This window comes from Tenebrio molitor, chromosome 1 (assembly GCF_963966145.1).
Source record: "Tenebrio molitor chromosome 1, icTenMoli1.1, whole genome shotgun sequence".
Taxonomy (NCBI): domain Eukaryota; kingdom Metazoa; phylum Arthropoda; class Insecta; order Coleoptera; family Tenebrionidae; genus Tenebrio; species Tenebrio molitor.
In genome coordinates this window covers 45,919,105-45,946,823 of record NC_091046.1, presented here as the reverse complement: position 1 = coordinate 45,946,823, position 27,719 = coordinate 45,919,105, and the positions used below count along the sequence as shown (strand labels likewise).

The window sequence follows — 27,719 nt, the reverse complement described above, 5'->3', positions numbered from 1 at the left end:
AACAAAATCGATATATTTTAAGAAAACTTATTGACGCGATAAAATTTTGCGGGGCATTTGAGTTAGCATTACGTGGACATGATGAAGGGGTTGAGAGCAATAACCCAGTCATTTTTCGAGGATTGATAAATTTAATTGCCGAAGTTGACGATATTTTAAAATTACACATAGATCAATCTAAAAACACCGTGTTCACTGGCACTGACATGGATATAGACAGCAATAAAAAAGTATTGGGTACCTACAATCCGAATTGATCAAGTGTGCCCTCCCTTTCAATTTGGTCACGAGCCGCCACTGCTCTAAAGAGTCGTAAGGACGACGAAAATTCAAAAACACAATTTTATATTTTTATATAAAAATAATTAATTTCTCGTCCTTCGCATTGAATTTACTGCCATATTCATTAACGTCAATCTCCTTCCCTGTGGCTAATATCTTATCCACAAAAATGGAAGGTCAAGTTTAATTGAGAAGTTCTAAGTGGAATTTTATTCTAATCGAACACCATTGCACACATAGTGATTATCTACTTACGAGCACTTGCAACTGAAATTTTACCAACATGAGCACCATTTTCTCTTCTTTTAAACTATCTTGGTACGACTACGTAGCATTTATTGCGATGCTCCTCGTCAGTGCTTTGATTGGAATTTATTTTGGCTTCTTCAAAAGTAGGTATAACACAATTCGGGAATATTTGTTGGGAGGGAGGAGAATGAAAGTTGTACCGATTGCGTTGTCGATCGCTGTCAGGTAAGTCCTTGCTTCAACTAAATCTGATGATCTGGTCTAGTCAATTTACCGGAATAACTGTCATCGGAGTACCTGCTGACGTCTACACATACGGGGCGACTTACTGGTTGATGTGCTTTTCCTTGGTTTTTGTCGTTCCTTTGACGATCTACGTCTATTTACCTGTATTTTATAATTTGGAACTTACCAGTACGTATGAGTACTTGGAAAAGAGATTCGACAATAGAACCAAACTGTTGGTATCCGGCTTCTACGTCATATGTTCCGACTTTTTTCTAGCCTTAGCTGCGTACGGACCAGCGTTGGTGTTTTCAACAGGTACTAACAGTACTTCAGTTAACCGAAATTTAATTAACCAGATTGTAATAGCTACTGGAATCGATGTCCAAATCGTGTCTTTCGTGGTGTGCGGTATTTGCGTTTTCTACACTGCAATTGGAGGACTCAGGACTGTGATTTGGACAGATGTTTTCCAATTTGTTGTAATATTTGGATCCCTAGCTTCTATTTTTGTCATCAGTGTCCGTGAACTCGGTGGTTTTCAAACCATATGGATGAAAGCAGTTGATGGAGGACGACTAGAGATATTCGAGTGGGTACTCCTTTCCAATATTTTTATCCACACACCAACTCGTTTTGTTTTCAGTTTTGATTTAGACCCCACAAAACGAGACAGTTTTTGGATAATTTTAATCGGCTACACGATACAACTTTTATGTCAAATAAGTATTAATCCTGTAGGTGTACAAAAATTTATGGCAGTACCCACATATAAAGACGCTGCCTGGTGAGTAATTTTTACATCGTACCACAAAGAATCACTTTCTGCAAACAGGTCTGTCGTATATTATGCCGTGTCTCTGGCCTTGATCATTACATTTTGTATTCTCATTGGTCTCGGGATCACTGCAAAATATTCCGATTGCGATCCATTCATCACAAAACAAATTGCAAGACGTGACCAGTTGACTCCATATTATGTAATGGATTTTGCAGAAAAATTTCCAGGTGTTTATGGCCTATTCATTGCAGGAATTTTTAGCGCAGCCATCAGGTAAAAACCTAGACTAGATCAATACGTCATATCTCCTTCTAGTACAATTTCAGCGAGCTTAAACACTTTGTCTGGTGTTATTTACAAGGACTTTGTAAGCAAACACTTGAAGAGGAATTTGTCTGTAAAGTCGACCACCAAAATATTGAAATTAATTGTCACCATAGATGGAGTAATCTGCATGTGTTTAGTGTTTTTCATCAAGTACTTGGAAGGAAGAGTTTTTGTTTTGGCGATGTTGTTGTCAGCCATGAAGCAAGGTCCCGCTCTAGGCTTATTCTCTCTTGGGATGCTCTTCCCTAGAGCTAATTCCAAAGTGAATCATAGTGATCAATCTTAAAAATACAATTTTACAAGTTCTTCATTATAGGGTGCATTCTATGGATCTATCGGTGCTTGGATTGTCATTTTGTCAATAGTTGTTCCGTCGCAGTACTACAAGTCTAAAAAGATATTAACATATCCAACTAAACACTTTTCTACAGATGGGTGTACCATCGAAACCATCTCATTTGCAAATACAACTTTTCAGACATTTTCCAATGGTACCATTGACAGCACGTTACCCACATCTGAACCGTTCTTTTTGTTCAGAATATCATTTTACTACTACAGTCTAATTGGAGCTTTTACGACGATATTTTTGGGTCTAGTTATTAGTTACATGACAAAGAAGGACGAAACTCCAGTTGACAGGAGTCTCATAAGTCCTGTTAGTCATTTCTTGTTGCCCGAATCGGAAGAGCCTCAATACCGTGACGTGGAGTCTGCTTTAAGAATTCTCGAAATAGATTCGAAATCCAAAGACGAAAATTAACTTATTCGATGTAATTTTGTTCAATAAAGAGTCTTTTCCCTCCGTTTTTTTTTATGTTTTCCAATTCAACAAGTTTAATCCACATGCTCACATTCGACAACCTAATTTCCTCATTGATGCGTTTGCCGACATCATGAGTTTACAAGTTGCAAAATAAATCTTAACAATATGTATTGGGCGATTCAAAATGATTGTGGCCAAGTATGGCAACTATGTACGAAAATTTATGTGGCAACTGTGTGGGTAGGGTAGAGGTGATATTTCTTTGACAGTTCAGAGACGTGCAATTTTGAAAATTGTCAAATCAATGTGCAATGGAATTAAACAAATCAAATGCACGCTTGTGAAATGTCATACAAATATTAACTCTTAAACGTTTCTACAGAGATACACAAAGGCGCGATTTTCAACAGGTTTTATACAGGTGTCCCCAAAAAAGAAGAGGAGTCCATAATTTCCTTATTTATCGAAGGATTTTAATTATTTAGACACCAGATTAAATGGTTGTGAATAGGCTACAAAAAAGCTTAATAAACTTACGTGTACCCTCAAGGGCTTCAAGGCTAAACTGTCAAAATATTTTTTTTCAAATGGGAATACATAATTTTTTTTTTAGTAAACCGTTTTGTAGCCTATTCACAACCATTTAATTTGATGTATAAATAATTAAAATTCTCCGATAAATAAGGGAGCTATGGACTCGATTTTTTTTTTTGGAACTCCTGCATATTCATAGAGACATAAACTTACTTCCAAACATTCGAGGCCCATTTATGGCTCCGGTAAATAGATAAAAATGAAAAAATGAAGCTAGTAAGTCGTATTTTTATAGTAATTGTTGTACTTACTTTGTAACAGTTCTTCAAAACAAACGACTCGCAACCATTTCTTAGATTTAAAAAAAATATACAATCATGTTTTTTTGGTACGAATATCTTGTCTTGGTGGCGATGCTTATATTCAGTACTTTGATCGGAATCTATTTTGGTTGTTTCGGGAGTAAACAGTCAACCACTACAGAATATTTATTCGGAGGGAGAAAGATGAAGTTTCTTCCTATTGGACTTTCCATAACAGTGAGGTAAAATCTTTTTACACTGTTAACATAACTAAAGAAATATATTAATCGTAAAAATTATCAGTCAATTCTCAGCCATAACACTAATCGGAGTACCATCAGATGTGTACACTTTTGGAGCTTTCTACTGGTTCGTTTGTCTCTGTCAAGTTCTGATATTCTTTTTGGCAGCTGGTGTCTACTACCCTGTATTTTTTAAAGCACAACTGACCACAGTGTACGAGTACTTAGAGAAACGATTCGACAAAAGGACAAGACTGCTGGGTTCATTTCTGTACCTTTTACGAGGGAATCTTCTTCTTCCTGTGTTAATCTACGGTCCAGCTTTAGCTCTCTCAACAGGTATTCCCCACTTTCTCATAATTATCGTGTCAACATGATTTTTCCTCAGTTTCTGGTGCAAAGGTTTCCTTGATAGCTTTCGTAATAAACTTTATTTGTGTGTTTTACACTGCCATCGGAGGTTTCAAGACCGTCGTCTGGACCGACGTTTTGCAACTTGTCGTAATCATGGCATTTACTGTTGTGATCACTTGGATAGGTGTAAAATCAACTGGAGGCTTTTCAACGGTGTGGAACACAGCACTTGCAGGAGGAAGACTTGACATATTTGAGTAAACTTTACAATTCCCTTCAAAAAAATCCCTAAACAATTATTTCTAGTTTCGAATTCGATCCAACCAAGAAAGACAGTTTTTGGTTGTTCATATTTGGTCAGACCCTGCAATTGTTTAATCAGTCTAATCTGTCTCAATCAGCGGTTCAAAAAATTTTAACTTTACCAACATTCCGCGACTGCGTCAAGTGAGTAATTCGACATTCCACAAAATTTTATCTAAAAATCCTATGATAGGTCTCTCTTGTGCCAGTTGATTGGAATGTGTTTGGTATTGACCTCGAGTGTTTTTTTGGGTTTAACCATCTATGCGAGATACGCCGATTGTGACCCTTTATCAAACCATAAAATAACCAAACGTGATGAGATCGTGTCATACTATATTATGGATATTGCTGGAAATATTCCTGGTTTGTCTGGTTTATTCATGGCGGGTATTGTGAGTGCGGCAATAAGGTGAATCTTTCAACAGTTTTCCATCCTAGATACTAACTCTTTTCTTTTCAGTACCATATCGTCGACCTTAAACTCACTCTCTGGAGTTATCTACAAAGATTTTATTAGCCAATTCTCCAAAAGACAATTCACAGAAAAATCCGCAGTTTTTATTTTAAAACTGATTGTCGTCATCGAGGGTGTTCTTTGTACTAGTTTGGTACTATTAATAGAACACTTGGGACAAATTATTCCTTTATGTATCAGTTTATCTGGAATTGTAAATGGACCACTTCTAGGTTTATTTACTTTGGGTGTCCTTTTCCCAAAAGTTAATGCCAAGGTTTTTATTAAACGCCAAATCGTCAATATGTTTTTTTCCCTGAATTTTAGAGTGCTTTGTATGGAGGGATTTTTGGATTAATTTTTATCTCTGCCATAGCAGTACCTGCTTACTATTACAAGTACCACCACTTGTTTGTTTTCCCTACAAAAACATTTTCAGTCGATGGTTGTCAGTTGAACATGGGAATTATGAATAAATCAATCAGTTTATTTGCATCCAATAGTACCACCACTGTTACTTCCGGTACTATCAACACGTTAAATACGTAAACCTCTTGGAAATCTTTCGCCCAGCATTTATTTATTTTTGATTTTTCAGAAATACTTGGAAACCTTTCTTCTTATTCCGAATATCTTACTACTATTACTGCTTAATTGGTGCTGTTGCGACAATCACAACGGCCTTGATTCTTAACCAAATCATTAACAGAAATGGATCGTCTGCTGAGCGGGTCCTTATTAGCCCAGTATGTCACTTTCTGTTACCAGAAGATGCGGAGCCTGATGCTCAAGCACTGGAAACTTTTATAAAATGTCGTACAGACGAAGAAAATTAAGAAATCAAGAGTTCATATTTTTATCAGAGATTGTGAAAATAAAATAATTATTTTTGTCAATCGCCTCTTTACTTTGTAATACATACTACGATATATAAAAATTTTCCTTTTCTGTTGCTGTCGGCTCAAAAAAAATGAACCACTGATGACAAATGTAGATTATGTAAGTTGCATCATGTTTAGTCTTAGGATTAAACAATTATGTTTTACCATTATGAATTAGGAAAAAAAGTGAAAGCGTTCTCTCACCCTACCCGGAGCAGGGGAGGTACCTGCGCGTATTTTACCTGGGTCCAGAGGGTAGGTTGAGAGAGCAACTACGAGCCCAGCACTCAGTCAGATCAGACGGTAGTTCAGAAAATAAACAAAATACCAGCGCAAAGCGAGTTTCAATTTCCCGACTCAAAATAAAAGTACATTCGCCGGTGAAAATCCTCATCGGTGACAAACCACATCAAAAGAAATCATGTCTAAGATGTTGACATTTTCATGCCTTCTTATTTCACATATCATTTTTTGTGCTCCAACCAAATTGCTTATTGATGGTTTCTCCGACATAATGACTTAAAAAGTTGCGAAATAAATTTTAATATTATGTGTCGATAACGACGGTAGTATAAATGCAAAAACAGGAAAAAGTACATAATTTCAAACATTTTAAATGTTAAAATATTGATAGTAGCATGAGCTTCGTAGGCACTAAATATTCGAGGCATGGTTCGTGTGTCGTAAATATGTACATAGTAGCTTGTTTTACTTGCTAAGGTTAACTATTTTTAATTGTTGCCCGATAAGAAAACAAACGATGCTTATATTTAGCTTGTTGATTGGATACAAATTTTGCTAGTTCTGAAAATAAACAGTCAATCACTATCGAAAATGTATCCCGAGAACAAAAGATGACCTTTCTTCCTATTAGACTCTCATAAAGTTTTATACACTGTTAACATAACTGAACAAATATAGTGATCGTAAAAAAATATCAGTCAATTCTCAGCGATATCATTCATCGGAGTACCATTACATGTGTCTCTTCTGGAGCTTTCTACTGATTTGCTTATTGCTGTCACGTTCTCATGTTCATTTTGGTAGCTCATGTATGCTATCTTGTATTTTTTAAAACAACACTGACCACAGTGTAGGATCACTTGGCAAAACGATTCGACAAAATGACAAGACTATATTTCTGCATCACTTTTCCTTGATTAATTTACAGTCCAGTTCCAGCTTTATCATTAGGTATTCTTCACTTTCTCATAACAAACGTGTCATCATCACTTTTCTTCAGTTGTTGGTTGTTAGTGTATAGGTTTCCGTGATAGCTTTTGTCACAAGTTTTATTCGATTGTTTTAGGCTGCCGTCAGAAACTTGAAGAGTATCTACTGTTGTTACCACTTGCAAAGGGATAAAATCAACTGAAAGCTGCTCAACCGTGTGGAACATAGCACTAGCAACTAGCAAGAGGAAGACTTGATATATCTACTCGTGTTTAAATAAACTTTACAATTCCCGCCCACAAAGACCCTAAATACGTCAAATGCTTAGAGTTAATAATAGTACCACTCGTACTATGTCATGTTAAATACGTAATCTTCTTGAAACTCATTGCTTCATTCTTTATTTATTCGTTACTTTTCAGAAATGGTTGAGAAACCGTTCTTCTTATCAAATATCTTACTACTATTACTGCTTGATTCGGAACTCGATGCTCGAGCAATGGGAATATTTCTAGAGAGTGACGAAGTAAATTGAAAAATCAAGATGTTATATTTTTATCAACTGATTTTGTGCAAATATTGCGAAAATAAAATAATTTACATTTCCCGTCTTTCACTTTGTATTTATTAAAACAAACTTTCATCCCCTCCCTTCTTGTTACAATCGTATCTACAAAAATGCAAGGTTAATTTACAATTTACAAGTCCTAACGCAAATTTGTACGGTGCGATCAATTAAAAAATAAATCGAGTCGGCGTGTTACCTATGGCAACCCATGCTATAGCATAGGCTCCAAAGCAAACTCGATTTATTTTTTAAATGATCGCTCGGTATTATTGTCGAGCACCATTGCACCATATAATTATCTACCTACTTACAACTGGAAATTTACCAACATGACCACCATTTTCTCTTCTCTTAAACTATCTTGGTACGACTACGTAGCATTTGCTGCGATGCTCCTCGTCAGTGCTTCGATTGGAGTTTATTTTGGCTTCTTCAAGCATAGGTACAACACAATTGGAGAATATTTGTTGGGAGGGAGAAAAATGAAAATTGTTCCGATTGCGTTATCGATAACTGTCAGGTAAGTTCCTGCTTCAGCTAAACGTGATGATCTGGTCTAGTCAATTTACCGGGATAACTCTCATCGGAGTACCTGCTGACGTGTACATCTACGGGGCGACATATTGGCTGGCGTGCTTGTCTTTGGTTTTTGTCGTTCCGTTAATGATCTACGTCTATTTACCCGTATTTTACAATTTGGAACTTACCAGTACGTATGAGTACTTGGAAAAAAGATTCGACAGTAAAACGAAACAGCTGGTTTCCGGTTTCTGCATCACATGTAGCGACATTACACTGGCTTTAATTGCGTATGGACCAGCATTGATGTTCTCAACAGGTACTAACAAACATTTCGCGTAAAACAAAATTAAATTAACCAAACTGTTATAGCTACTGGAATCGATGTCCAAGTCGTGTCTTTCGTGGTGTGCGGTATTTGCGTCTTTGCCCTGTTTTTGCCTTGATCATTACATTTTGCATTTTTATTGGTCTCGGAATTCACGCCAAGTATTCCCACTGCGACCCATTTATCACTAAACAAATTGCAAAAGATGACCAGTTGACTCCATACAAGGTACAATTGCAGCATTCTTGAACACCTTGTCTGGTGTCATATACAAGGACTTTCTAAGCAAATACTTTAAGACAAATTTGTCACTGAGATCGACAACCAGAATATTAAAACTAATTGTCACGATAAATGGAATAATCTGCATGTGCTTAGTTTTTCTCATCAAGTACATAGAAGGAATAATTTGGGTTTTGGCAATGATGTTGTCGGCCATGCAGCTAGCTCCCACTTTAAGGTTATTCACTCTTGGAATGCTCTTCCCTAAAGCTAACTCCAAGATGCTGCAGTGTGTTTTAATTTTGAAATATACAATTTTGCAAGTTTGTAGGGTGCATTCTATGGAGCCATAGGTACTTGGATTATCATTTTGTCAATAGCTGTTCCGCCACAGTACTACAAGTCTAAAAATATATTTACATATCCAACTAAACACTTTTCTACAGATGGTTGCACCAACGAAACCATCTCATTTGCAAATATCATTTTTGAAAATGTTTCCAATACCACTGACAGCACGTTGCCGACATCTGAACCGTTCTTTTTGTTCAGAATATCTTTTTACTATCAATGTCTAATTGGAGCTTTACGACGATATTTTTGGGTCTAGTTATTTGTTACATGACAAAGAAGGACGAAACTCCAATTGACAGAAGTCTCATAAGTCCTGTTAGCCATTTCTTGTTGCCCGAATCAGAAGAGTCTCAATACCGTGACGTGGAGTCTGCTTTAAGAATTCTCGAAATAGATTCGAAATCCAAAGACGAAAATTAACTTATTCGATGTTAATTTTTTGAATAAGGGCTTCTTTTTCTTCGTGCTATTTTTCTATTGTATTCCAAAATATAAATGCATTTTTTGTGAGGATGGGAATTTGTTTCATGTTTATAAGTTGAAAATTAATTTCAATTTCCGTATTTTATTCTTGCGAAAATGGCTTGGGACAATAATGACTGTAGTAAAAATGCAAAAAAAGAATAAAGTTATTTCAAGTGTTGTTTAAATATTTGTGACAACATGAACTTACTTCTATACATTCAAGGACTGATTATGGCTCGTGTGGTGTAATCAGTAGCTTCCCGTCATTGATAAGGAAACAATTATTCACATTAGAGTCCGGTAGGTGTATATTACAGCGCGAGAACTCGGTTTCGCCTCGTGCCTTTTCAGTTTCAGCGCTATAAAATACCTACCGTATGACTTTGTATTATACTTTTCGGCTGTTATAACAATGTTTGAGTATATTTTAATATGTAGTTAAATTTAACGGACGTTGGTGAAACCGGCCCATCAAAATGCCGTACCTGTTCAAAATGTGTAAACATGTCACTTAGAGTTGAGGAGACCAAAATAGTATATTATGATACAAGTGTATAAGGAAACCTTTAAAGCACGTGCGACAAATTTAAGAGCACGACGCGATAGCGGAGTGATTTTATAGCTATTAAGACAACAAGTGTTTTATAGACGATTTAAAAATCGAGATCGTAGTTTAAATCAGAGAGACCGCAGGGAGCGAGGATTTAATAGATTGAGATTTTTAAACTATAAAACACGCGTTGTCTTCAAGATTTTTTCTAACACTAACATCTTATCAGAAATTTTAATAAATTCAGAAATTATTCGAGGCGCGTCACAATACACAAAATGCGGAGGTTGCCGTGGGTACTATGGTAATAATATCAACAAATTTGGAAAAAACAATGTTCATCGTTGAAATGTGCCAAAACGTTCCAGAAGAAATAAGAAAAAAGGGGCAATTTGTTACCAATGAAGTCTAAAAGTGCATACGAAAAGGTGTATGTTTCGTTTCAAGGCCGGAACAATAAAATCATCACGGAGGTAACGGGAGGTGCCATTTTGGTTTTTCTTGATATGGGGTAAGTGTGTAGAACTTCATTAAAAGTTAATTTATACTACGGCAAGAATCATTTGAAGAAAATGTAAAGATTGCCAGTTTTCGATGGCCGGGCCCTTGCATTCGATGAAACAGCAGAAGTTAAAGAAGAAGATGTTAGGAACAAGAGCACAAAGCTAATGTGACAGTTCCAATTCGATAATTGTGATAATTACTGTAAAAATGATGAATAAAATGTTACTTGAATAATATGTGTGAGCGTATTTTATGACTCTATAAGATACGTTGCTATTGACGACGTGTCTTATAGAGAAAAGCGTATTTTATGTGAAACATAAGGTGTGAGCTCAAATGCACCATGGAAACAGTATAAGATATTAGTGTTAGAAAAACGTCATTAAAATAATTACACTTTTCGTCATTCACTTTGTATTTATTACAATATTAACATGTTACTATCTGGTCCATAAAAGTGGGTGGTGAATTTTAATTTAAAAGTCAAAGCAGGCCAAATTTTAACATAACCATAAACAATTCCACAGATACCGTGTATCTACCTACTAGCTACTGAAATTTTCCCAACATGACCACCAATTTTTCTTCTTTTAAAATATCTTGGTACGACTACGTAGCATTTGCTACGATGCTCCTCGTCAGTGCTTCGATTGGAGTTTATTTTGGCTTCTTCAAAAGTAGATACAACACAACGCGGGAATATTTGTTGGGAGGGAAAAAAATGAAAGTTGTTCCGATTGCGTTATCGATAGCTCTCAGGTAAGTCCCTGCGTCAACAAAATGTGATGATCTCGTCCAGTCAATTTTCCGGAATCGCTCTCATCGGACTACCTGCTGACGTGTACATCTATGGGGCGACATGTTGGCTGCTGTGCTTGTCTTTGGTTTTTGTCGTTCCGTTAATGATCTACGTCTATTTACCCGTATTTTATAATTTGGAACTTACCAGTACGTATGAGTACTTGGAAAGGAGATTCGACAGTAAAACGAAACTGCTCGTTTCCGGTTTTTACATCATATGTAGCGACATTACACTGGCTTTAATTGCGTATGGACCAGCATTGGTGTTTTCAACAGGTACTAACAGACATTTCGCGTAAAACAAAATTAAAATTAATCAAACTGTCACAGCTACTGGAATTGATGTCCAAGTGGTCTCTTTCGTTGTGTGCGGTATTTGCGTCTTCTACACTGCCATCGGAGGACTCAGGACTGTGATTTGGACCGATGTTTTCCAATTTGTTGTCATATTTGGATCCCTAGCTTCTATATTTGTTATCAGTCTCGTTAAACTCGGTGGTTTTCAAACCATATGGATGAAAGCAGTTGATGGAGGACGACTGGAGATATTCGAGTACTTTTTTCCAATATTTTTATCCACACAACAATTCGTTTTGTTTTCAGTTTTGATTTAAACCCTACAAAACGAGACAGCTTTTGGATTGTTGTAATCGGCTTCACTTTCCAACTTTTAAGTCTAATTAGTAGTGATCCTACAAGTGTACAAAAATGTTTGGCCCTACCCACATTTAAAGGCGCTGCCTGGTGAGTACCTTTTATAACGTACCACCAAAAAGAGTGATTTTGTTCAAATAGGTCTATCATATATTTTGGCCTGTTTTTTGCCTTGATCATTACATTTTGCATTTTCATTGGTCTCGGAATCCACGCCAAGTATTCCGACTGCGACCCATTTATCACTAAACAAATTGCAAAAGATGACCAGTTGACTCCATATTATGTGATGGCTTTTGCAGAGAATTTTCCAGGGGTTTTTGGTCTTTTCATTGCCGGAATTTTTAGCGCAGCCATGAGGTAAAAAGCGGAAGTTGATTTCCAACTCATATTTTTCTTTCTAGTACAATTGCAGCATTTTTGAACACCTTGTCTGGTGTCATATACAAGGACTTTCTAAGCAAATACTTTAAGACAAATTTGTCACTGAGATCGACAACCACAGTATTGAAACTAATTGTCACGATAAATGGAATAATCTGCATGTGCTTAGTTTTTCTCATCAAGTACATAGAAGGAAGAATTTGGGTTTTGTCAATGATGTTGTCGGCCATGCAGCTAGGTCCCACCTTAGGGTTATTCACTCTTGGAATGCTCTTCCCTAGAGCTAACTCCAAGGTGCTGCAGTGTGTTTTAATTTTGAAATATACAATTTTGCAAGTATCTTATTGTAGGGTGCATTCTATGGAGCCATAGGTACTTGGATTATCATTTTGTCAATAGTTGTTCCGTCGCAATACTACAAGTCTAAAAATATATTAACATATCCAACTAAACACTTTTCTACAGATGGTTGCACCAACGAAACCATCTCATTTGCAAATATCATTTTTGAAAATGTTTCCAATACCACTGACAGCACGTTGCCGACATCTGAACCGTTCTTTTTGTTCAGAATATCTTTTTACTACCACTGTCTAATTGGAGCTTTTACGACGATATTTTTGGGTCTAGTTATTAGTTACATGACAAAGAAAGACAAAACTCCAGTTGACAGAAGTCTCATAAGTCCTGTTAGTCATTTCTTGTTGCCCGAATCGGAAGAGTCTCAATACCGTGACGTCGAGTCTGCTTTAGGAATTCTTGAAACAAATTCGATATCCAAAGACAAAAATTAACTTATTCGATGTAATTTTTTTCAATAAAGGCTCCTTTTTCTTCGAGTTATTTTTTTATTGTTTTCCAAGTGCGCGAATAATTTTATGTATTCCAGTTTTGCGAACATGGCTTGGGACGACAACTTTACAGTAGTAAAAATACAAGTACAAAAAAATGCCGATTCAAATGTTGTTTCAATATTCATAGCAACATAAACTTACTTCTAAACTCGAGGCCCAATTAAGGCTTGTGTGCCGTAATCAGCAGCTTACCGTACTGCGTACTTAACAAAGGAATAATTCTTTCTAGTTATTCCGATAACAAAATAGATAACAATGAAGCTTTTAGAGTCATTTTTTAACAATAATTGTTGTATTTCGCAACAGTTCTTTCAAACAAAATTTTCGCAATCATTTCTTACATTTCAAAAAAAATATACAGTAATGTTTTTTAGTACGAATATCTTGTCTCGGTAGTGATGCTTACACAGCGTATCTATAAGTGATTATGTGGTCCCGCTTGTTATGAAAAGTTATTAAATTTTGAATGTGCCGCTTAATACTGAATGCCACATTTTTAGGTTAGGTTGTTGACTTTCAACCTGAGACAAGTTTTAACTGTATTTTGCTCCCGTTAATATATGTATTTAATATCAATACCAGCAACACGAGAAGAGTCATTCTCGCATCTGCCACACAGTGTACCTATATTCAATAATTGGCATGAGCGAGACCAAATCCTAATGGATAAATGTTGAAAACACCATGTCCCTGTGTGCTACCTTTTTATCTGCTTTCACATTTCCAATTTCATCAGATATTGGTGGCCATCCTGATGATTTACCCTTGCTAACTGTTCCAGGTGTTAGAAACCTGTTCACAATTCGTCCAATGTGAGTTAAGAAAGAACGATCCTGAAAGTTGCCTGGATATTTTGCCTGGAATTTTTTTGTATGATCATACCTATAATGAACATGTCCATTCACTATTAATAAACCTTCCATTTCGAAAGTAAGAAGCAACAATGAACGTATTCTGTTTAACAAAATAAACTATTATCAAGAAAATAAAGCTGAAATAAAACTTAAACATTAAAACCTAACCTCACAAATTCTACCAGTTTGTTTACCTCTTAAAGCGGACGTACTTATTTGCAATTTGTATTGAAAAATACAGATTGTGCGTGGTTATTATTAACTGATTATTGATTAGCTGCGATATTATAACGAATATAAAGAACAAAAGCTCGACTAAAAAGCGAGAACAAAACGTCAGACAGTTAATAACGAATTAAAATTGGGCATCGGTTAAAAAAAAATGATATTTTTTCCAAAGCTGTATTTTGGTTGTTTTGGGTAAACAGTCAACCACCCTAGAATATTTATTCAGTTTCAGAGGACAAAGGATGATATTTCTTTCTATTGGACTCTCGATAACTGTGAGATAATGTTTTTTTACACGGCTAACATAACTGAAGAACTAGGTATATTGATCGTAAAAAATTACCTGTCAATTCTAAGCTATAATATTAATCGGAGTACCATGTGTACACTTCTAGAGCTTTCTACAGGTTTGATTGTCTCTGTCACGTTCTCAAGTTCATTTTGACAGTTCATGTCCACTCTCCTGTATTTTTTAAAACGATTCAACAAAACGACAAGACTGTTGGGTTCATCTGCAGTCCAGTTCTAACTCTACCAACAGGTATTCCTCACTTTTTCATATCAAACGAGTCAACATAACTTTTCTTCAGTTACTTTATGGACATTCGATGGTGCTGAAAACATTCCCTACTTGTCTAAATTTGTCTATGGCGGCTATTGCGTTTGATAATAAGATTCTATTTTAAAACAGTTCTTGTACTTGCAATATGCTAATTCTCTCTCCTCAGTACAATTTTGCCGGAATTAAACTCGCTGTTTGGAACCATCAACAAATATTTTATTACTGAACGCTCCAGAAAACAATTCACAGAACATTCCGCAGATTTTATTTTAAAATGATTGTGGTCATCGAGAGTATTCTTTGTACCAGTTTGGTCTAATAGGTAGATCCCTTTGAAGAAATAATTAATTCAGCGGAAATTGTATGTGGACCACTTGTAGGTTTATTTGCTCTGGATGCCGTTTCTCCAACAGTTAATAAGTACCAAAGTTGAAATAAATCAAAACGTCAACAGAAGAATCTTTGGAAAAATTTGAGAGTACCTTCATTGGCGCCATTTGTGGATTACTTTTTTTTACAATAGTACCTGCAAGTACGTTCTTCTCGGTCAAGATTAACTACCTTACTAGTTGGACCATGATTGTGAATTGAATCTTTCTATTCCAAATACGTGCATTATGCGAAGTACCACTTGTACTAAAGTCTATTTTTTCCTGGTAGGCGCGTGCGTGCGCATTTACAAAATCCTGCAACGAAATGCGACTTTCCTATTGGTTACTTTATTTTTCTACTTACACTAGAGAAATGTGCAATATTGCAGTTTTCTGTACTGTCACTGTCAACTGTGACTGTCAATCAGGTCCAAGCTGCCATTTTTGTTTCATCGTGTCTTAGTTTTCCTTTCGGGTTTTGTGTTGTGTCCGTTTATTTATTAAACAAACAGTTCTTAGTGGTTAAGAAGTTTTTATATGTCAATAAGATGTCTTAATTTCGATCACCAAATAAATCGCGTAAGTTGGATTTATGCTAACATCAAGTAACAGTTTTTTATTAATGCATATTTATAGCAAATTTCTCACAAGCCGAGAAAGAAATGATCGTTAAAGTATTTCGTGGGATCTCCAAGGATTTTGCCGAGTTAACTAAGACGGCTCAAATGGAAAAAACTGCAGATTATACTGGTATTGATTTCTGAGTTTTTTGTTGTATCACAGCTTAATTACTTTGTGTTGAAGGTTGTGGATTTAAAACCATTCAATGATACTTGGCGGAAGAAAAGAAGTGTGGGCAATTACAGGCACCGAAGAAACCTGATAGGAAATGTATGATTCAATTGGATGAACATCAAAAATATCTCATTCGAAAAACAGTGCACTCATTTTTCTCTGCAAACAGAATTCCTACAATTGATGCTGTGTACAGGGAAGTGCAAAACAATGAAGAAACTCCAAACATCAGTCGTTCTAAGCTTTATAATGTTTTACACGAATTAAAATTCAAGTAAGTACATACATAGGGGAGAGTTGCCTATATTGTACCGGGTTGCAGTTTTTTGACCATAACATTTTTATATTGACTCGATTTGAAAAATGGACTTTTGCGGGATGATTTTCAATATCTTTAACAACACGAGAATTTTTTTAACATTTTTTGGGAAACCATAAGTGCCTGTATTTGCTTTTAGAAAAAAAGCTTACATTAGGTACAATATAGGCAACCGGTTTCCTAAATTGTACTACCCACTGCCTAAATTGTACCTACAACATTTTTGTAGTATTATTGAGCAATCACTTAAAATTTAACAGAAATATTTATTATTTGTAATTATAAAATCAAGATATAATAAAAAAACATAACATAATAAAAACTTTGAAATAAAAAACTAAAGAGAAAATTTCTAAATCAAAATGAAATCACAAACCTTTAATAGGTACTAAAAAATTAACAACATTCATCACAAGCATATACTTTCTCTGCTATTGCCCCCGAACAGGATTCGTGAACCCATCTTCTACATTTTGAGCACTGAACCATGTCTTCAATAAGATTTTGGTCACATAAAAAACAGTACCATTCATCAATGTTTACTTCTATTTCTGTTGCTCTCGAAGTCGATGGGCGAGGTTCATTGGAAAGTTTACATTTAACCTTTTTAGGTTTAACGAATTTTCTTTTACTTTGCTTCTCTTCTAGATCTTCTTTGTAGGGTGTAGCAGTTAAAATAGTAGCCTTTTGAGCAGGTCGACCTCTTTTTTTGGTATTTTTGGTTACCAAGGGTAATGGAGACAGTACTGTTGGACTAAAATAATGATCATTAATTGTGTCATCATGGTGATTGTTCTCTATCTCTATCGATAAATTGTTTTCATGCGTTGGTGTAGTGTTTCCTTGTTCTTGATGTTCTACAACAGTTTCACTGAAATCACATTCATTCTCATTTTGATTATTGTGCACTTCTGAAGGTAGAAAGTCTGCATCCGTAAATACAAATCTATTTATGGGCCAAATTCCGGCACCTCTGAATGATCCAATTGCGTTAGACAATGTTGCAGCTTGACTGTACGCAGTACACAACAATTCCGAAATTTCAAATTGTGTGATCGCCTGTGATGCATGACTTTTGAGCCACGTTTCTTGTGCTTGTATGTAGTATTTTCCTAAAGGGCAGAAGAAGCCCACATCCAATGGTTGAAGTCTGTGAGTTGTGTGACCTGGTAACTGTAGTAAAATGACTCCATTTTCTTTGGCCAATACTATTGCCTTAATATTTTTTGAATGAGTTGTATGTCCATCTACAAGTAGTAAAACCTTTTTTTCTTTTGTCGGGTGAACGTGATCAATAAAATGTTGAAGAAATTTTACAAACAGTTCGGAATTTATGTAACCCGTTTCTGACACCTCAACTAGACTTCCAGGAGGAGCTCCTTTTTTCAGTGCCTCATGCATTCTCATTCTTTTAAATATGACCATGGGAGGAAGAAAAAATCCCGAGGGACTAGCACAACACACTATTGTAGTGTTTACCCCTCTTTCACCACTTGTGATGCCCCCAATCTGACGTTTTCCTTTTTGACCTACTATTTTCTGTGTCTTTTTTTGCACAGTCGAAAATCCGGATTCGTCCGCATTAAAGATTCGCGTTTCACTTAAATTATTTTCTTCTACAATTTGTTCATACAAATCAAAAAATTCACCAACGCTTTTCTGATTAAATCCCCTTACCCTCGCCAAGGACGTGGCCTCTGGTTGCCTTAGCGATAGATCAGGGTGGCGTCTGAGAAAATTATAGAACCATTTCTTTCCCGCAATTTTCTTGTCCTTGTTGAAATTACATTTTATTTTATTTTTTTCTACTATTTCAAAAGCCAGCTTTCTAATTTCGGTTATTGTTAACCCAAACATATGTTTTTCTAAGTATAAAATATGTTGAACAAGATCTTCTTCAATATTATCTGGGAGGGCCGTTTTATGTCCTTTGAAGGTTTTGTTTCCGTTTGCATATTTATTTTCATTTTTGAAGTGTCTCTTAAGAGTAGGTTTGCTGATACCAAACTGGCGGGAGCATTCATTCAATCCCATACGCCCTTCTCTATATGTTAAAAGAGCATTGTCTAAATTTTCTTGGGTCCATTTATAATATTTTTTTTTGTTTTCCATGCTCATCTAAAAAATATAAAACTTTTAAGTCTCTTGTTTTCTTTAATTGTACCGGTACAATATAGGAATCCATACAGTGGTACAAATTAGGCAACTCAACAATTTTTACTTTAACCTTTATTTTTTTGGTAATAGAAAATGTAATATGAATTAAAAATTAGATGATTAGGAAGCTAAAACTATCTAGTTTCTACCACAGTTATCGCCAATTATATAAACATTCAGCAAACATGGTAATTTACTTACGTTTGTGAGCTTAAAACTACATCAACCAACCTTAAAATCTTGTTTCTGCAACAGCTACGTTGTGATTGGTCGTAATCCCGCCAATTTTATACCAACGATTCAAAGTTGTTAACTCTTTAGAACAGTGAAAACTAGAGGGAGCTAAAGGTCATAGTTTTCGCGAAATTAGAAAGGTACGATTTAGGCGCCGGTACAATATCGGCAACTCTCCCGGAGAGTTGCCTATATTGTACCGGGTTGCAGTTTTTTGACCATAACATTTTTATATTGACTCGATTTGAAAAATGGACTTTTGCGGGATGATTTTCAATATCTTTAACAACACGAGAATTTTTTTAACATTTTTTGGGAAACCATAAGTGCCTGTATTTGCTTTTAGAAAAAAAGCTTACATTAGGTACAATATAGGCAACCGGTTTCCTAAATTGTACTACCCACTGCCTAAATTGTACCTACAACATTTTTGTAGTATTATTGAGCAATCACTTAAAATTTAACAGAAATATTTATTATTTGTAATTATAAAATCAAGATATAATAAAAAAACATAACATAATAAAAACTTTGAAATAAAAAACTAAAGAGAAAATTTCTAAATCAAAATGAAATCACAAACCTTTAATAGGTACTAAAAAATTAACAACATTCATCACAAGCATATACTTTCTCTGCTATTGCCCCCGAACAGGATTCGTGAACCCATCTTCTACATTTTGAGCACTGAACCATGTCTTCAATAAGATTTTGGTCACATAAAAAACAGTACCATTCATCAATGTTTACTTCTATTTCTGTTGCTCTCGAAGTCGATGGGCGAGGTTCATTGGAAAGTTTACATTTAACCTTTTTAGGTTTAACGAATTTTCTTTTACTTTGCTTCTCTTCTAGATCTTCTTTGTAGGGTGTAGCAGTTAAAATAGTAGCCTTTTGAGCAGGTCGACCTCTTTTTTTGGTATTTTTGGTTACCAAGGGTAATGGAGACAGTACTGTTGGACTAAAATAATGATCATTAATTGTGTCATCATGGTGATTGTTCTCTATCTCTATCGATAAATTGTTTTCATGCGTTGGTGTAGTGTTTCCTTGTTCTTGATGTTCTACAACAGTTTCACTGAAATCACATTCATTCTCATTTTGATTATTGTGCACTTCTGAAGGTAGAAAGTCTGCATCCGTAAATACAAATCTATTTATGGGCCAAATTCCGGCACCTCTGAATGATCCAATTGCGTTAGACAATGTTGCAGCTTGACTGTACGCAGTACACAACAATTCCGAAATTTCAAATTGTGTGATCGCCTGTGATGCATGACTTTTGAGCCACGTTTCTTGTGCTTGTATGTAGTATTTTCCTAAAGGGCAGAAGAAGCCCACATCCAATGGTTGAAGTCTGTGAGTTGTGTGACCTGGTAACTGTAGTAAAATGACTCCATTTTCTTTGGCCAATACTATTGCCTTAATATTTTTTGAATGAGTTGTATGTCCATCTACAAGTAGTAAAACCTTTTTTTCTTTTGTCGGGTGAACGTGATCAATAAAATGTTGAAGAAATTTTACAAACAGTTCGGAATTTATGTAACCCGTTTCTGACACCTCAACTAGACTTCCAGGAGGAGCTCCTTTTTTCAGTGCCTCATGCATTCTCATTCTTTTAAATATGACCATGGGAGGAAGAAAAAATCCCGAGGGACTAGCACAACACACTATTGTAGTGTTTACCCCTCTTTCACCACTTGTGATGCCCCCAATCTGACGTTTTCCTTTTTGACCTACTATTTTCTGTGTCTTTTTTTGCACAGTCGAAAATCCGGATTCGTCCGCATTAAAGATTCGCGTTTCACTTAAATTATTTTCTTCTACAATTTGTTCATACAAATCAAAAAATTCACCAACGCTTTTCTGATTAAATCCCCTTACCCTCGCCAAGGACGTGGCCTCTGGTTGCCTTAGCGATAGATCAGGGTGGCGTCTGAGAAAATTATAGAACCATTTCTTTCCCGCAATTTTCTTGTCCTTGTTGAAATTACATTTTATTTTATTTTTTTCTACTATTTCAAAAGCCAGCTTTCTAATTTCGGTTATTGTTAACCCAAACATATGTTTTTCTAAGTATAAAATATGTTGAACAAGATCTTCTTCAATATTATCTGGGAGGGCCGTTTTATGTCCTTTGAAGGTTTTGTTTCCGTTTGCATATTTATTTTCATTTTTGAAGTGTCTCTTAAGAGTAGGTTTGCTGATACCAAACTGGCGGGAGCATTCATTCAATCCCATACGCCCTTCTCTATATGTTAAAAGAGCATTGTCTAAATTTTCTTGGGTCCATTTATAATATTTTTTTTTGTTTTCCATGCTCATCTAAAAAATATAAAACTTTTAAGTCTCTTGTTTTCTTTAATTGTACCGGTACAATATAGGAATCCATACAGTGGTACAAATTAGGCAACTCAACAATTTTTACTTTAACCTTTATTTTTTTGGTAATAGAAAATGTAATATGAATTAAAAATTAGATGATTAGGAAGCTAAAACTATCTAGTTTCTACCACAGTTATCGCCAATTATATAAACATTCAGCAAACATGGTAATTTACTTACGTTTGTGAGCTTAAAACTACATCAACCAACCTTAAAATCTTGTTTCTGCAACAGCTACGTTGTGATTGGTCGTAATCCCGCCAATTTTATACCAACGATTCAAAGTTGTTAACTCTTTAGAACAGTGAAAACTAGAGGGAGCTAAAGGTCATAGTTTTCGCGAAATTAGAAAGGTACGATTTAGGCGCCGGTACAATATCGGCAACTCTCCCCTACATTGTTTTCAATTAACTGTAAACATTGAAATCTATGTTTCATTTCAAATAGCACAAATAACGAAACAGAAAAAGCCTGTTAATAGAAAGAGAAGACATAACTGGCGAAGAAGATATTTACGGGAAATAAAAAAAATACGCCAAGAAGGGAGACCTTTTCTCTTGCAAGATAATGGTTATTTTATTATAAATGATTGTAGTCGAAGCAGGCCATGTCCATGTTATGAAATTTTTGCCGCTTTCATGTGAACTGTCAATTTTTGTCGACATCACTGTAATTTTTTTTAGGTGAAAAGTGCGGTGTTGATTGTTTTGTTTTATTTTTATTAAATTGTTTTGTACCCAATTTAACTCCTGTGTGTAAAAAATAAAAAATGTACATATAATATTTGTTATCAATTTTTCCACGAGTTTATTCATAAACTTTTTTGTTTACATTTTACAAATTATACAAAAATTAAATCGTAAACATGAGTTTTAATATGCAACCCCAAATACTGATCCCCCTAGATAATATGCAACCAAAAATACTAACAATTCCTGCATCCTGCTAAAAATCTTAGCTATGTGATTCTACCTTTCGGAGATGCGCACGCACGCGCCTACCAGGAAAAAATAGACTTTAGTGTCGTGTTAAAAACATAATGTACTGGAAATCCATTCCTTCATTCTTTATTTTGTTCTTTACTCCTAAAAAATACTTCGAAACGTTTCCTCTGATTCCGAATATCTTGCTACTATTACTGCTTCATTGGTGCAATCGCGACCATCACAGTTGGTTTGATTATTGACCAATTTATTAATAGGTCTGCTGACCGTGCTATGATCAATCCAGCATCTGTCTCTCCATTAGCAAATGATTCAGAACTTTATGCTCGAGCAATGGAAACATCTCTAAAGCAGTGGCGGCTGGTACAGGAGGGGCAGATGGGCAATGCCCCCCCAAAACAAATTGTAAAATAAGGATAACAATAAATATAAAAATCGTTATATAGTCTATTCAAATATTTAAATTGTAATAAGTTCGAATCGCCTTTGTAATGTGACAATGGGAATGGGTGCATTTTGTATTTTGCTCAGCGTCATTTGGATCTTGCTTTACAAAAGCGCCTCGCGGCGTAGGCAAGCACTAGCTTGCCCCGCTTCGTTTATTTTCCCCTACGACGTACGACGCTTCTACAAGTTCTCCGAGAACATCATGTTAAAAAATCCCTATGACGCCGATGCCCATCTCTGTGGGCAAGGGCGACTTTGCCCACAGCGAATAAGAATACATAATTTACCGGACTTCATCGAACGTTGAATTGTTAAATTGTTTTTAGCTCGATTGCATCCGAAGTTATGAGTTTCAAATTTTAACAAGATTAACGAGATTTCAACTGATTTGCAAGTTCGCAACATTTGTCGTCTAATTCTTGATCAAACGTGTGTTTAGTGCTTTTATTTTCTGCTTTCAAGTGTCGTTTTTACTAGCATTCTGCATTAATAGTAACATTAGGTTTCAGTCGTGCTATTTACGAATATTATCATGAATTCCGTTCAATCAATTAAAAATTTAAAAACCACCGTTGGACTTGGATTTGAAGAGCGGACAGAAATTAAACAGTTGGGTCCACCTCGTCCAAACCTGAAAATTTGTAAACAAAATTTGATCAAGGGTAAAATTGTGGTAAGAAATTTTAACAGAGGTATGTACAATAATGCTAGTTGGTTATGTGCTTGCGATGTACGAGTAAGTAACTCATTTTATTGTTTCGTGTGTTTGGTAATGGGATCCGCTGATTGCGATCCAGCCTGAATTCAGACCGGAGTTACAGATTTAAAACATTTGGACCAAAAAGTTAAAAAGCATGCAATAAGTCAAAAACATTTATTTTATTCAGTCGAGTTTTGAATTTTGGGCAACACGGACCTCCGTAACCAGCTGAGTGGGGTATATCGCTTTGAAATTCAAAAACATAATGAAAAAGTGAAACAAAATCGATATATTTTAAGAAAACTTATTGACGCGATAAAATTTTGCGGGGCATTTGAGTTAGCATTACGTGGACATGATGAAGGGGTTGAGAGCAATAACCCAGTCATTTTTCGAGGATTGATAAATTTAATTGCCGAAGTTGACGATATTTTAAAATTACACATAGATCAATCTAAAAACACCGTGTTCACTGGCACTGACATGGATATAGACAGCAATAAAAAAGTATTGGGTACCTACAATCCGAATTGATCAAGTGTGCCCTCCCTTTCAATTTGGTCACGAGCCGCCACTGCTCTAAAGAGTCGTAAGGACGACGAAAATTCAAAAACACAATTTTATATTTTTATATAAAAATAATTAATTTCTCGTCCTTCGCATTGAATTTACTGCCATATTCATTAACGTCAATCTCCTTCCCTGTGGCTAATATCTTATCCACAAAAATGGAAGGTCAAGTTTAATTGAGAAGTTCTAAGTGGAATTTTATTCTAATCGAACACCATTGCACACATAGTGATTATCTACTTACGAGCACTTGCAACTGAAATTTTACCAACATGAGCACCATTTTCTCTTCTTTTAAACTATCTTGGTACGACTACGTAGCATTTATTGCGATGCTCCTCGTCAGTGCTTTGATTGGAATTTATTTTGGCTTCTTCAAAAGTAGATACAACACAATTCGGGAATATTTGTTGGGAGGGAGGAGAATGAAAGTTGTTCCGATTGCGTTGTCGATCGCTGTCAGGTAAGTCCTTGCTTCAACTAAATATGATGATCTGGTCTAGTCAATTTACCGGAATAACTGTCATCGGAGTACCTGCTGACGTGTACACATACGGGGCGACTTACTGGTTGATGTGCTTTTCCTTGGTTTTTGTCGTTCCTTTGACGATCTACGTCTATTTACCTGTATTTTATAATTTGGAACTTACCAGTACGTATGAGTACTTGGAAAAGAGATTCGACAATAGAACCAAACTGTTGGTATCCGGCTTCTACGTCATATGTTCCGACTTTTTTCTAGCCTTAGCTGCGTACGGACCAGCGTTGGTGTTTTCAACAGGTACTAACAGTACTTCAGTTAACCGAAATTTAATTAACCAGACCTTCATAGCTACTGGAATCGATGTCCAAATCGTGTCTTTCATGGTGTGCGGTATTTGCGTTTTCTACACTGCAATTGGAGGACTCAGGACTGTGATTTGGACAGATGTTTTCCAATTTGTTGTAATATTTGGATCCCTAGCTTCTATTTTTGTCATCAGTGTCCGTGAACTCGGTGGTTTTCAAACCATATGGATGAAAGCAGTTGATGGAGGACGACTAGAGATATTCGAGTGGGTACTCCTTTCCAATATTTTTATCCACACACCAACTCGTTTTGTTTTCAGTTTTGATTTAGACCCCACAAAACGAGACAGTTTTTGGATAATTTTAATCGGCTACACGATACAACTTTTATGTCAAATAAGTATTAATCCTGTAGGTGTACAAAAATTTATGGCAGTACCCACATATAAAGACGCTGCCTGGTGAGTACATACTTCTTATATCGTACTATTCAAAGGGTGGCCTTGTTCAAACAGGTCTGTCATATATTACGCCGTGTCTTTGGCCTTGATCATTACATTTTGTATTCTCATTGGTCTCGGAATCACTGCAAAATATTCCGATTGCGATCCATTCATCACAAAACAAATTGCAAGACGTGACCAGTTGACTCCATATTATGTAATGGATTTTGCAGAAAAATTTCCAGGTGTTTTTGGCCTATTCATTGCAGGAATTTTTAGCGCAGCCATCAGGTAAAAACCTAGACTAGATCAATATGTCATATCTCCTTCTAGTACAATTTCAGCGAGCTTAAACACTTTGTCTGGTGTTATTTACAAGGACTTTGTAAGCAAACACTTGAAGAGGAATTTGTCTGTAAAGTCGACCACCAAAATATTGAAATTAATTGTCACCATAGATGGAGTAATCTGCATGTGTTTAGTGTTTTTCATCAAGTACTTGGAAGGAAGAGTTTTTGTTTTGGCGATGTTGTTGTCAGCCATGAAGCAAGGTCCCGCTCTAGGCTTATTCTCTCTTGGGATGCTCTTCCCTAGAGCTAATTCCAAAGTGAATCATAGTGATCAATCTTAAAAATACAATTTTACAAGTTCTTCATTATAGGGTGCATTCTATGGATCTATAGGTGCTTGGATTGTCATTTTGTCAATAGTTGTTCCGTCGCAGTACTACAAGTCTAAAAATATATTAACATATCCAACTAAACACTTTTCTACGGATGGGTGTACCATCGAAACCATCTCATTTGCAAATACAACTTTTCAGACATTTTCCAATGGTACCATTGACAGCACGTTACCCACATCTGAACCGTTCTTTTTGTTCAGAATATCATTTTACTACTACAGTCTAATTGGAGCTTTTACGACGATATTTTTGGGTCTAGTTATTAGTTACATGACAAAGAAGGACGAAACTCCAGTTGACAGGAGTCTCATAAGTCCTGTTAGTCATTTCTTGTTGCCCGAATCGGAAGAGCCTCAATACCGTGACGTGGAGTCTGCTTTAAGAATTCTCGAAATAGATTCGAAATCCAAAGACGAAAATTAACTTATTCGATGTAATTTTGTTCAATAAAGAGTCTTTTCCCTCCGTTTTTTTTTTTATGTTTTCCAATTCAACAAGTTTAATCCACATGCTCACATTCGACAACCTAATTTCCTCATTGATGCGTTTTCCGACATCATGAGTTTACAAGTTGCAAAATAAATCTTAACAATTGTATTGGGCGATTCAAAATGATTGTGGCCAAGTATGGCAACTATGTACGAAAATTTATGTGGCAACTGTGTGGGTAGGGTAGAGGTGATATTTCTTTGACAGTTCAGAGACGTGCAATTTTGAAAATTGTCAAATCAATGTGCAATGGAATTAAACAAATCAAATGCACGCTTGTGAAATCATGACCAACTTCATTAAACTATGTTATGGCCATTCCAATTTCATTAAAATGCGCTTCGTATGAAGTATGTTGTGGATAGTGATGAAGTGGTGCCATGTGTTTGTTAGACATCAAGGTAAAATTGCCGTCAAATTTGAAATTTTGTCAATCAAAAAACTCTGAAAATGCTCATTAAATGCATTATTTGTGGCAATTCTGAAAAACCTTTATTTCAAATTCCCAGCGACAGTGGAGTTAGAGCTAAATGATTTGAGGTTCTTCGGGAAATTTGTGGTACTAGAAAAGAAATTCGTTAACATAGTTTAATGAAGTTGGTCATGTGATGGAGATGAAGTGGCGATATCTAGTGAAATTTAGAATAACCACACATTTAAAAAGTTAAATATCAGGTTATGTTAAATGCCATTTCATTGTCAAAAACTTTTATGACACTATGGCAGGAACATGAAAAATTAGTTAGCGTCTTAGAACCTCGAATTCTGTAATTCTTGCATCGTTTTACTCCGAAATGTACAAGTTCCACGACGAAATTCCCATTCGGAGCGGTTTTGCTGTGATCTTTCATACTTGCGTGTGTAAAAACGTATTTAGAGGAAAGTTAGCGTCTTGAAACCTCGATTTATGTAATTCTTGCATCGTTTTACTCCGAAATGTTCAAGTTCTACGACGAAATTTCGATTCGGCGCGGGTTTGCTGTGATCTTTCATACTTGCGTGTGTAAAAACGTATTTAGAGGAAAGTTAGCGTCTTAAAACCTCGAATTCTGTAATTCTTGCATCGTTTTACTACGAAATGATCAGGTTCCACGACGAAAACGTATAAACTGACAGTTTTTGACAATGAAATGGCATATAACATAACCTGATATTTAACTTTTTAAATGTGTGGTTATTCTAAATTTCACTAGATATCGCCACTTCATCTCCATCATCGGCTTGTCATTTGGTTTACTTTTTTTCGACATTTGGGATGGCCATAACATAGTTTAATGAAGTTGGTCATGGTGAAATGTCATACAAATATTAACTCTTAAACGTTTCTATAGAGATACACAAAAGCGCGATTTTCAACAGGTTTTATACAGGTGTTCCAAAAAAAGAAGACGAGTCCATAATTTCCTTATTTATCGGAGGATTTTAATTATTTAGACACCAGATTAAATGGTTGTGAATAGGCTACAAAAAAGCTTAATAAACTTACGTGTACCCTCAAGGGCTTCAAGGCTAAACTGTCAAAATATTTTTTTTCAAATGGGAATACATAATTTTTTTTTTAGTAAACCGTTTTGTAGCCTATTCACAACCATTTAATTTGATGTATAAATAATTAAAATTCTCCGATAAATATGGGGAGCTATGGACTCGATTTTTTTTTTTGGAACT

The 27,719-nt window shown here is 35.7% G+C and overlaps 3 protein-coding genes and 2 long non-coding RNA genes across 5 annotated transcripts; all 5 read left to right on the top strand.

The window, feature by feature from the left end:
* The first annotated feature begins 511 nt into the window (after positions 1 to 511).
* LOC138132784 (sodium-coupled monocarboxylate transporter 1-like) lies at positions 512 to 1,547 on the top strand. Its single transcript, XM_069050473.1, has 4 exons — positions 512 to 756; positions 797 to 1,074; positions 1,126 to 1,348; positions 1,403 to 1,547. The coding sequence occupies exons 1-4, from the start codon at positions 566 to 568 to the stop codon at positions 1,545 to 1,547; spliced, it is 837 nt and encodes a 278-aa protein (XP_068906574.1). The 5' UTR covers positions 512 to 565.
* Positions 1,548 to 4,101: 2,554 nt separating this feature from the next.
* On the top strand, positions 4,102 to 5,674 carry LOC138122087 (uncharacterized). Its single transcript, XR_011156341.1, has 6 exons — positions 4,102 to 4,319; positions 4,369 to 4,509; positions 4,559 to 4,777; positions 4,829 to 5,099; positions 5,150 to 5,367; positions 5,421 to 5,674. It is a non-coding gene; the product is annotated as an uncharacterized lncRNA (long non-coding RNA).
* A 5,659-nt stretch (positions 5,675 to 11,333) lies between these two features.
* On the top strand, positions 11,334 to 13,162 carry LOC138138910 (sodium-coupled monocarboxylate transporter 2-like). The gene is made up of 6 exons (XM_069059030.1): positions 11,334 to 11,463; positions 11,518 to 11,740; positions 11,791 to 11,931; positions 11,983 to 12,201; positions 12,246 to 12,519; positions 12,576 to 13,162. Exons 2-6 carry the CDS (start codon positions 11,703 to 11,705, stop codon positions 13,017 to 13,019), a joined length of 1,116 nt encoding a protein of 371 aa, XP_068915131.1. The 5' UTR covers positions 11,334 to 11,463; positions 11,518 to 11,702; the 3' UTR covers positions 13,020 to 13,162.
* Positions 13,163 to 15,402: 2,240 nt separating this feature from the next.
* LOC138138643 (uncharacterized) lies at positions 15,403 to 21,848 on the top strand. The gene is made up of 4 exons (XR_011162059.1): positions 15,403 to 15,673; positions 15,731 to 15,844; positions 15,899 to 16,163; positions 21,432 to 21,848. It is a non-coding gene; the product is annotated as an uncharacterized lncRNA (long non-coding RNA).
* Positions 21,849 to 23,865: 2,017 nt separating this feature from the next.
* On the top strand, positions 23,866 to 26,027 carry LOC138141453 (sodium-coupled monocarboxylate transporter 1-like). Its single transcript, XM_069062167.1, has 7 exons — positions 23,866 to 24,108; positions 24,149 to 24,426; positions 24,478 to 24,700; positions 24,755 to 24,895; positions 24,950 to 25,168; positions 25,211 to 25,484; positions 25,539 to 26,027. The coding sequence occupies exons 1-7, from the start codon at positions 23,918 to 23,920 to the stop codon at positions 25,983 to 25,985; spliced, it is 1,773 nt and encodes a 590-aa protein (XP_068918268.1). The 5' UTR covers positions 23,866 to 23,917; the 3' UTR covers positions 25,986 to 26,027.
* The last annotated feature ends 1,692 nt before the right edge of the window (positions 26,028 to 27,719 follow it).

What these genes read in the sequence shown, in the direction of transcription:
- LOC138132784 (XM_069050473.1), top strand. Translation starts at nt 566, where the DNA reads ATGAGCACCATTTTCTCTTCTTTTAAACTATCTTGGTACGACTACGTA. An exon ending in AGCGTTGGTGTTTTCAACAG is followed by an intron (nt 1,075 to 1,125) that starts GTACTAACAGTA and finishes AGATTGTAATAG; the next exon opens with CTACTGGAATCGATGTCCAA. An exon ending in GGACGACTAGAGATATTCGA is followed by an intron (nt 1,349 to 1,402) that starts GTGGGTACTCCT and finishes TTTTGTTTTCAG; the next exon opens with TTTTGATTTAGACCCCACAA.
- LOC138138910 (XM_069059030.1), top strand. Translation starts at nt 11,703, where the DNA reads ATGAAAGCAGTTGATGGAGGACGACTGGAGATATTCGA. An exon ending in ATTTTTAGCGCAGCCATGAG is followed by an intron (nt 12,202 to 12,245) that starts GTAAAAAGCGGA and finishes TTTTCTTTCTAG; the next exon opens with TACAATTGCAGCATTTTTGA. An exon ending in TCCCTAGAGCTAACTCCAAG is followed by an intron (nt 12,520 to 12,575) that starts GTGCTGCAGTGT and finishes ATCTTATTGTAG; the next exon opens with GGTGCATTCTATGGAGCCAT.
- LOC138141453 (XM_069062167.1), top strand. Translation starts at nt 23,918, where the DNA reads ATGAGCACCATTTTCTCTTCTTTTAAACTATCTTGGTACGACTACGTA. An exon ending in AGCGTTGGTGTTTTCAACAG is followed by an intron (nt 24,427 to 24,477) that starts GTACTAACAGTA and finishes AGACCTTCATAG; the next exon opens with CTACTGGAATCGATGTCCAA. An exon ending in TCCCTAGAGCTAATTCCAAA is followed by an intron (nt 25,485 to 25,538) that starts GTGAATCATAGT and finishes TCTTCATTATAG; the next exon opens with GGTGCATTCTATGGATCTAT.